The sequence below is a fragment of the Centropristis striata genome, chromosome 17 (genome assembly GCF_030273125.1).
Source record: "Centropristis striata isolate RG_2023a ecotype Rhode Island chromosome 17, C.striata_1.0, whole genome shotgun sequence".
In the NCBI taxonomy this organism is placed as follows: Eukaryota; Metazoa; Chordata; class Actinopteri; order Perciformes; family Serranidae; genus Centropristis; species Centropristis striata.
The window spans coordinates 11,911,702-11,922,949 of record NC_081533.1 but is presented as its reverse complement, the minus strand read 5'-3'; the positions used below and the strand labels follow the sequence as shown (position 1 = coordinate 11,922,949).

Genomic DNA, 11,248 nt, shown 5'->3' with positions numbered 1-11,248 from the left:
ACCCCAATCCAACACACACACACACCCACACACCCACACCCACACACACACACACCCCTCTGACTGTCTCTCCTACTTTTTTGGCAGCCTCTCCGGCTCAGATCAGCGTCCCTCCTACTCACAGACCCTAAATAAGCCCCTCCCCCTGTGTGGCGTCAGCAGACCCACGTGTAGCTCTATTTTAAAGGTGGCGTGTCGCTGTCGGACCTGCTCTTCTCTCGCCGGCGGGGAAAGGAAGTGGACTTTGTTCCTAACTCTCCCTGCTTGACACCAACTTGTTTTAGGGACAACATCTTTTCCCCCTTTTTAACTTTCTGAGAGAAGAGGCGTCCGTCCACGCGACCGCCAGGTGACCATAGCCATGAAGTGGGGCTGGGTGTTTTTGGGGGTCTTCCTATCTTTGGGGACCCTGTCCTGGGCGGAGATGGGCTTGGAGATCCCCGAGTATGACGGCAAAGACCGCGTCCACGACCTCAGCGCCAAGAACTACAAGTCGGTCATGAAGAAGTACGACGTGATGGTGATCTACTACCACAAAAACGTGGACGGGGACCGCACCGCCACGAAGCAGCTTCAGATAGAGGAGCTGGCTCTGGAGGTGGGTCTCCGCCAAAGCATGACAGTGGACGGATTTGTGGGGGAAGGGTCACGGTGGGAAGAGAGAGAGAGAGAAGGGGGGTTTCACGCGGAGAGTTTGGCTCCGGTCGGGGATTCCTGGACGCAGTCAGTGTCAGATAAGTGTTTTTAATGCTGTTGACAGGTGAGGAGGACAGAACAGGTGGGGGGGGGGGGGGTCGGGTCAGGGGAGCCGTGGAGCCTTCAGGTGTGGCGACCTGCCAAGTGGGACCGGATAGATGCAGACTTGAAGGAACAGGATGGAGGGAAGCACTGATAGGGAACTAAACACCAGGAGGTCATGTGAGAGGTGAACACTGATTCACCTGCTGTTGGAGCGTCAGTTAAGACTCTATGGTACACATTATGATGCCAGTTAGGAAAAAAAAGTTTGGAGTCTCTTAAAATAGACTAAATAAACATAATCTGAAGAAATGTAATAATTAAAAAAACAAAAAAGTTTTGGGGTTTGTTGCCCGTTGCCATGTCTAGAAATTATAAGCAATTAAGACATGCAAAGTTCACTATAGTAGTAAACTTTGGTCTTCAGAGTTGTAAAGATCAAAACAAAATTATAATAAATGGTATGCTTTTGAACGTTATATAAATACAGAAAAACACACACAACCAATATCTTATGCTGCCATGCTGATTCCATAATGGTACGTTGTTCCCTCAGGGCAACAGTTGCATTTTAACAAGTTTCCATTATTTAATTTGAAAATAAATTGCATGAAACTATCAAAAATGAAGGTTTGCTCACCTATTAGTAGGAATATATTTTTTTCCAGATGGAAAAGCACCAGGAAATGACGTTTTGAGAGCTTTTTTTGTGGCGCAAAATGGCAAAGCTGTTTCCTTTGGAAAAGTCTGCAAAAGAGGGTTTCGATATGGCCTCCTGGAGATCATGTGACAAATTAAAGCATTGCTATTGGTTCCCTATACTCTTCCCTCTTTTTTAAAGTATCGCATCACTCAAAAAGATGCATTGTAGAAATTTGACAGGCCAAAAATGGGTTTGTTTCCTGAGGGCAACACTGTACCATAGAAGGATAAGACTCTCTTTCACTGCTCAAAACCAGCTCAAACCCATCTGTTTAAACTGGCATTTTGTAAAATTTCATATTACATCCCTATTCTGTTTAGTTGTTGTCTTTTGTTGTTGTCACTGTACGGTGAACTTAAGTGATAAGAAAGGTGCCTATAAATATAATGTATTATTATTATTATTATTATTATTATGTTGTGATTGGGTTATCTTTGTCCCGATCCAATGGACTTAAAGAACTCGTTCAGCATGTAAAAATAAAAAATTAAAATTTCAGCTCTCAGATTCACACTCGCTCCACAAACTGGTTCTCCAGGTGACAGTTTCCTGCATTTCTCTCTTGAGCTTTTTTTTCTTCTGATTTTTCAACTTTTGTCACTTTTCAAGCTTAAAAATGAGTTAATATTATGTGTTGTTCAGAACTTGCACTAACAAAAAAAAAGGGGAAAAAAACAGTAAAAAGTCTGGCGGCAAAAGTTGCGAAAAACACTTACCAGAATAAAATAATAAAAAAATCTGGAACTGGAAGTTATTTCACAGATTATTTCTTATAATAAATACAGATAATATACAGTTTGGTGACTTTTGCTGCCAGATTTTTTTTTTTACTGTTTATGATTTCTTTTTGTTTATTTTTTTAACATTCAATTTAAACTATTATTGTTTAAAAAAATCCTTAAATTGAGACACTGCAATTTGACAGTCAAGACCATTAAGCTATTGACAAATACTTAAAACAAATAATTATATTAATTAACAGATTTCAACTTAAATGCTTTCATTAATATTTGTAAAAACAATAATTAACTTTTTTTTATGGCATTTGGACTTAATGGAGAAAAAACTGTAAATTTCTCTATAAACAATTTTTAACATTTGAATAAACAATAATTAAAAATAAAAATAATACAGTTAATTTCTGGAAATAATTTTAAACAACATTAAAAAATAAAATAAATAAAAATAAAAATATATGGTCAGTATTAAATAAATAATGAATAAAATAAAACAAGAAAAATCCTGCTAAATAATACAGTAAATATGTAATAAATAAATAAATAACTTTTTATCTTTAAAAATTTTTTTTTTACAGTGCATGCTGTACTAGTAAATAGAGAAGAGCCTTGTGACCAGTAAATCTGCAAAAAAAAAAAAAATGAAAAAAGCTAAATATGTCAGTTGTTGACCTATATATAAATAATAATAAATTAAAATTAAAATAAAACAAGAAAAAATCTTTAAAATAATACAGTAAATGTCTGGAAATTCACTTTTTTTTTTTTTTTTACAGTGCAGGTTGTATTAGTAAATAAAGAAGAGACTTTTTGACCTATTAAATAAATAATAAATAATAAATTAAAATGAAATTAATTTATTAATTAATTAAATAAATAATAAATAAAAATTAAATTAGTAAACATTAAAATAAGTAAATAGACAACAGGCTTACAATCAGTACAATAGGGCAAACATAAAAAAGCTAAATATGTCAGTTGTTGTTGTCACCTATTAAATGAATAATACATGTTAATTAAATTAAAACAAGAAAAATCCTGTAAAATAATACAGTACATTTCTGGGAATTAACTTTTTACATTTTTTTTTTTACAGTGCAGGTTTGTATGTATGTTGTATTATAGATAGAGAAGTAGAGAAGTATATATATATATATATATATATATATATATATATATATATATGCACACTGGGGTAAATAAACAGCTAATTTATTAATTAAATTAATTTATAATTTATTACAATAATGCTGAGTCAGTTGAATCAGTCAGTTGTTGACCTTTTAAATAAATAAAAAATAAAAAAATTCAATAGGAAAAATAAATAGACAACAGGCTTGCAATCAGTATATCTGCAAGTAAAATTAAATAAAAAACTACATGTCAGTTGTTGACCTATAAAATAAAAATAAAAAGTAAAATAAAGTAAAACAAGAAAAATCTTGTAAAATAATACAGTATATTTAAAGCCAATATTTGTGTTTAATATCAGCCTGTTGTTGAACTATTAAATAAATGATAAATTAAAATTAAATTAAAACAAGAAAAATCCTTTAAAATAATACAGTCAATTTCTGGACACTAACTTTATTCAAACTGTACTTTTTTTTCCTTTTTTTTTTTTTACAGTGCAGGTTTTATTTGTAAACAGATACGATGCTTATGAGCAGTAAATCTGCACACGGGGCAAATAAACCGCAATAATTTAGTTCTTCAGCATAAATTACTGAGGTGCCTTCGAGCCAGGCAGAGAGAGAGAATGCATGATCTGGAAACTCTGGATAAATAAATAAATCTAGCGGCGCCTGGAGCCCACTGCCAGCCGCTGTATTCACACAGCGATCTCTGGCCGCCAGAGCAGCAGTGTCTTCTTACAGAGGCTCAGTGTACCTTACACTAGCTTGCATAAGTCACCTCTGTAAATAGCCCGGGACAGCTCTGCCTGCTTAGCAAGAAGCTAAAAGCCCTCCTGGGACGGACACGGAGTCTGGGGCCAAATCTCACCGTCTCAGGCAACACACACACACGCTGCTCTGTTTGGTATCACACCTCTCTGGGTGCAAGTCCTAAACCATCATTTACACACTAAAGTCATTGGATATGATCAATTTCCTGTCGGGGCTGCCAAGCCTGCACAGCTTGGCTTGAGAAAGAGATGCTTTCTGGAGCAGGTCCCCCCCCCGCTGGACTCTGTTACTGACTTCCTGCCAGTTGTCACCTCACAGCCAATCAGGAAGCAGCACTGGAGGTGCTCCGAGGGGATGCTTAAAATAGCTGGTCATTACCACCTATGAATCGGGAAGTATGAATTATTAAAGTGCAGCGCTCAGGGAATCGAATCTTATCTGCCTTTGTTTGAAGCTGTGTGATAGGAACCCACTGAACCCCAACAAGCTGCTTCTGCTACATTTTACTCACTGTGGCCTTTTATTTCACTGCAATATATTAAAAATAGATATAAAATCTATAAGTCCTGCATCTCTGTGGAATCAGCACAATCATGGCTAGAAGTGGGAACAACTCAAACATGTCTTTTGTGCAGAATAACACAGTAATAATGACATAAATCATAAAAAAACAAGAAATGCATGATGAATTTCTCTGATAAATTATTTCTAAAAAATTGTTATATAATATAATTTATATATACACAACAGTTTTGCCCACAACTGTCGGAGGTACTGGGAAAAATCCATAACCACATGCTAAACATATTGAACTATTTACATTTTACAACCTCTACACAGAGCTGAGAGGAGAGGACAGGAGAGGCTGTAAGTAAACAGATTTTCAGTGAAGACACAAGGGTCATGAATCTAGGAAAATAAAATTGTGTCTCCACAGGCTATACTTTTTGAAATATTTACATATTCACAGCCTCTCCTGTCCTCTCCCCTCAGCTCTGTGTAAACAGATTTTCAGTGAATATTTGTCACGTGAACGTTGGTCTCAGCAGAATCAATCATGGCTTCACAGTGTCGCTGAGGAGCAAAATTTAATGTTTTTAACATTAAGGATCTAGTTATAACAAACGGTTTATTTTAATGAGAGATGTAGAATAAAGTGACTCTGACAGAAATATCACAAGTTTAAGCTTTGCTTTGGTTACTATTTCTAATGGAAACTTTCATAACCTATGACCTGTTCAAAGACTGTCAGAAAGTTCAAATTTCTCAGATAATACAGTTTTACAGTTTCTTCCTACAATGAACAGTATATTTTGGTGATCTTTTAAAAACATACATTTCAGAGGGTTAATTTCTATCTTAATTTATGCAAAATCCTTTTTTTTTTTTTTTTTTTACTATTTTAGCTTTGTGTGAATCTACCAGATGTATATTTCTCATGACATGTCTCAGCTGACAACTTTAAGATTTTCTCCCTGCAGCTGTTTCTTTGGGTTTTCACTCATAGTGTCAGACACACAGGGAAGTAAACAGTACGTCTTCATTTTTCAAACTACAGCTTCCTCTTCGATATAAATACAAACAGAATAACTGGAGAATAACCCTGCAGCTGGTGCCACAAGTAGATATTTGATTTCCCCCGCGTTCTCCAGCCTGAATATAAGTGCTTTATGGTATCATATCACCGTAACATATGTTTTATATTTCAGTACAGTGAATGTTTGAGTGTGAATGACAACAGAGCTTTTCTATGTGGATTGTGCTCCGATATGACTGTACTTACAAGACAAATAACTTAATTAAAAATACATTATTTTACATTTTACATTAAATATATAATGTGTTCAATTGTCAACAAATTCTAGCAACAAAGAAAATAAAGAATAGTTATTTACTAATTTAACAAAATAGCTAAATAAACACCAGTACTGTATATTCAGTATCAGACAATTGCTGATCATTCAAATAAAAAAATAAATTACATTTAAAAAATAAATAGGTATGTAGGAATGTATGTTCTGTATCAATTAGTTGCTGAGCATTTCAATAAATAATAAATTAATCAAATAAATAGCTAAATATTACTGCTAATTTCAATATGAGTCATTTGTTGTCTATTTAAATACATAATAAATAAAATGAAATAAATAGGTTATTATTACTGTTATGTTCAGTATCTGTCAATTGATGACTATTTCAATCAATAAAAAATAAAACATAAAATAAAAATAAAATAGCTAAATAATTTCGTATATTCAGTATCAGTCAATAGCTGATAATTTGTATTAAGAATAAATAAAAACAAAATAAATAGCTAAATAAACACAAGTACTTTGTTCTGTATCAGTCAGTTGCCGACCATATAAATAAATAATAAATAAATAAAAATAAAATAAATATATAAATAATATTGTATGTTCAGTATCAGTCAGCTGCTGACTATTTAAATAAATAATGAAAAAAAAAAAGCTTAATATTAGTGTCCATTCAATATCAGTCAATTGTTGACTATTTCAATCAATAAAAAAAAAAGCTTTAAAAATACCAGTAATGTATGTTTGGTTGTTGACCATTTTTATTAAAAATAAAATAAATAGCTAAGTAATACTGTATTTTCTGCATTAAATCTCCTGTAAAAGATGTTCTTTGTATCTGTGAATTATAAAAAAAATACCCCCAAGACTTTAATACCAATATGTCTGTGAGAGGCCAATGATCCTGATAAATCCGCTGTGTGTGCTTGTGCTGTCATGTAACCTGTCAGCCGTGACAGCCAACCTGAAGGCTCAGCTGCACACATGACAGAAAACCTCGGCTAAAACAGGAAGCACAAACCTCTCAGAGTTCAGCCCCTGAAAAACGAACCCCAAAGAGACGCACATCAGCAACAAACTCAGCATTTTCCTCTCAAAAAGGTTGTGCAACGGAGTAGGCCTGTCACCCCTGAAATATGTCCGACGCGTCACCTCTGACCCCGGCCGGCAGTTATCTTAGTCTGTGAAAAACAATCCAGAGCATCCTCACTGCTGTGATGGCAAGTTTAAACGTCTCTGAAGCGGCCAGTGTGAACTTTACAATGCCACATTAAATGCTGTGATTTATTTAGTAATACTCCATGAAAGAGATCCATGTATACATGCATTATTATATATTAATTAATATGTAAATTGATGATCTACAAATAAATAAGGCTTTGTATGGCAATGTGTTATTATTAATTGAGTTATAATAAGTAAGTACAAGGCCCTCCCACCAACAGGATCGAAATGTATGTTTTCTTTAAAAGACCCACAAAAATACATTGTTTATCGTAGAGAGAAGCAGGTAAAGCAGGCATTTTTGTTGAAATTTGAACTTTCCAACCGTCCTTGAACAGATCATAGGTTATGAAATTTTCAATGAGAAAAATTAACCAAACAAGGCTTAAAATTGTGATATTTCTGTCAAAAATCACTTTATTCTACATGTCTAATTTAAAAATATTGCCAAAAATAAAGAACTAGATCCTGTTAAAAACATTAAATTCTGCACCTCAGCGACACTGTGAAGCCATGATTGATTCTGCTGAGACGAACGGTCACGTGACAAATATTCACTGAAAATCTGCTTACACAGAGCTGAGAGGAGCGGACAGGAGAGGCTGGAAAACTGCAAATAGTTCAATATGTATAGTATGTGGAGACAGAATTTTAGTTTTTCAAATATTCATGAAACTTGTGGTCACTTGAAAAAGTGTTGTAAATATAAATTCCCTTTTATTCCAATTTGTATTTGAGAAATTCAACTTGCAACATATATATATATATATATATATATATATATATATATATAAATAATTGAACTCTGACCTTCGACATGCAGCTGTACTTTAGAAGCATTCATCAATCACTGCTCCTCACAGCTCAGGTTGCAGTGATCTTTTACTTGCCACCCTCTCTGCCAACAGTAAATACACATACATACAGACACACACACACACACACATTGTTGCTAAGGCTGCCTGTGTAACATTCAGTGATCTATGAACAGAGAGCAGCAGTAACCCCGTTATTTAACCCTCCTGCATCACTTTTAAAAAAGTATCTGAGGACAAAAACCTTGACAAAAATAGATTTTAATATTAATTTCCACTGAACATAAGTTGAATCTTTCAACCAACTTTAGATCTGATAATAAGTAACAAATATTCATTTTTTTATGTAACCCTTTAAATGCCAGTTTGTTTACATTATTATTACAATTTAAATGTAATAGCTAAATTGTACTTTATGTTAAGTATTTATCAGTTGCTGACCATTTAAATGAAGAATAAATACAATTAAATAAATAGCTACATATTACTGTTATTTGCAATATCAGCCAATTGATTGAAACTGTTGTGATTACATTTTTTTTTAATTATTTCTGTATTTTAAATGCAAGAGGGATTTGATTCCTTAACACAGCAACAAAATCCCTAATGGAAGCCAGGAACATATTTCATAGTTATTATGAAGTAAATGTGCCAAATTGTTGCCTTTCAATGTAACCTTTCAGTCAGCTGATTATACAGTTTGAGTTCATTATAAATCAAACATAAAGCAGCACAGATTGTAAGTGTTCAGTGACGACGTAACAATGCAAAGGCATAATCATCACATGCTGTAATTTTAAAGATTGCTTCTTTAAATAAAAAGCCAGCGCTGCAGGGTTTCACCTTCATGTTACTGCCATTACTGAGACTCACATATTTCATCAGCTGTGAGGTGGACTGCCATGAAAGTTTCTGAAGATCTTCATAGTCCAGAAGTTAAGTAAACAACACAAGTTACATGAACAACAGAAGTTACGTAAACAACAGAAGTTACGTAAACAACAGAAGTTACGTAAACAACAGTAGTTACCTTAACAACAGAAGTTACCCAAACAACAGTAGTTACCGTAACAACAGTGTTTACCTTAACAACAGTAGTTCAGTAAACAACAGTAGTTACCTAAACAGAAGTAGTTACATAAACAACAGTAGTTTAGTTAACAACAGTAATTACGTAAACAGCAGTAGTTATGTAAACAACAGTAGTTACCTTAACAACAGTAGTTCAGTAAATAACAGTAGTTACCTAAGCAAAAGTAGTTACATAAACAACAGTAGTTTAGTTAACAGTACGTAAACAACAGTAGTTATGTAAACAACAGTACTTCCGTTAAAAATAAAAACCTGATTCACAACCCGTGAGCCACGTAAGTTACCTAAAAATGTAAGTTACGTAAAAAACAAGTTACATAAAAAGTTGTTTATTTTTGTTTTCACACGGGACACGAACTCCATTCACATTTTGCCACATGTACAAATGCCCTATATTGAAGTTTGTTATAGTTATATTGAATAAATCACATAAAAGAAATACGATACGGCACACCCCTAACCTTGAGGGTTTTTTTTCTTTAATGAAATATCTGGACAACTTTTAGATGTATTTGCCATCAAGTTTGGTTTTTACGTCCATGTGGCCCTCAGGATTTATGATAAATATTTTGGTGAATAAACGTTTTATCCAGAGATTGCATCAGGAAGTCATTCCTGCCTGTGGCCATCAAACTGTTCAATGCATTCCTCGGAGCATCATTAGACTTCTTTCACCCGTCAGCAGCCACGACCACATGATTCAATACTTTAAAATAATTATCTGTCTAATACGGAATTTCTATAGAAATCATGTGCTATCATGTGCCTTGTATTTCATTGCAATATATAAAATAAATATCGATAAGTCCTGCAGCTCTGTTGAATCGGCTCGAAGTGGAAACACGTCTTTTGTGCAGAATAACACACTTATAATGACCCAAATAAAGGTGGTAATAAGCTTCATACGTGCTCATTCTTTGGAGGGGAGGACAGTCTCAGAGGAAGCATTGAGGAGCTCCACAATGCACATACAATATTATCTCACTTCTTTGGGGGTACAATTGAACGGCACAGTACATGTCATTGTGCCGGTGAAAGGAGGAGGGCTCCAACGGTCACAGTTACCACAGCGACAGTCTGACCTTTTCCCAGATCTCTCAATAGATGGAGGTAGATTAGAGAAGACAAAGCAGGAGCCTCCTTCAAACCATGAAGAATCGCTGCACATTATGAGGCTGCCTGCTGTGCACCTGTGTCACCTTTCTGAGCTATTAACATAATGTTAAGAAGAAACTGCCCTCAGGTTCTTTTCCTTTAACTCTTCTCTTAGATCACGATGTCTCTTTCAATTGTTCCAGTCGCTGTTGCTCTGCTAAATACAAATACTAAAATCATAATGTATTTAGTTTCGTACTGCTGTGAATATTTTCTATAGAAATCCAGGATCTAGAGTTTCTGATGCATTTCAACTCCCAGAAAACGAATGGCCGGCAAAAATAATTTATTGTAGAAATAAACTGTGAAAACAGGCTTTATTGTGTGAATTTGAACTTTCCGACAGTCCTTGAACGGAGCATAGGTGACGAATGTTTCCATTAGAAAAATTAACCAAAACGAAGCTTAGAATCATGATATTTCTGTCAAAATAATTTTATTCTACAGTCATGGAAAAAAATATTAGACCACCTGTTTTCTTCAATTTCTTGTTCATTTTAATGCCTGGTACAACTAAAGGTACATTTCTTTGGACAAATATACTGATAACAACAACAAAAAAGCTCAGAAGAGTTTAATTTAAGAGCTGATATCCAGACATTTTCCATTGTTTCTTGATAATAACCAAAATCATTATCCAGAAAAACAAAATAAACCATTTGTAATAACTAGATCCTGTTAAAAACATTAAATTCTGCTCCTCAGAGACACTTTGAAGCCATGATTGATTCTGCTGAGACGAACAGCCACGTGACAAATATTCACTGAAAATCTGTTTACACAGAGCTGAGAGGAGAGGACAGGAGAGGCTGTAAATATGTAAATAGTTCAATATGTATAGCATGTGGAGACACATTATTTTCCTCCAATATTCACGACACTTGTGGGCACTTGGAATAGTGTTGTATATATAAATTCCATTTTATTCAAAGTTTCAACAAATAATTTATCAGAGAAATTCAACTTGCGTTTTTCTTCTTTTTTATGATTTATAATTATGATTTATAACTGTGTTTTCTGCACAAAATAAATAGAGTTGCAGGACTTTTATATATTGCTGTAA

At 34.2% G+C, this 11,248-nt stretch overlaps 1 protein-coding gene across 1 annotated transcript in view; it reads left to right on the top strand.

The window, feature by feature from the left end:
- The first annotated feature begins 243 nt into the window (after positions 1-243).
- Positions 244-11,248, top strand: part of casq1b (calsequestrin 1b) — a 37,086-nt gene continuing 26,081 nt past the window's right edge. Inside the window, exon 1 of the mRNA XM_059354929.1 lies at positions 244-598. Coding sequence (XP_059210912.1) covers positions 362-598 — 237 coding nt within the window. The 5' untranslated portion in view covers positions 244-361. The remainder of the gene's footprint in view (positions 599-11,248) is intronic.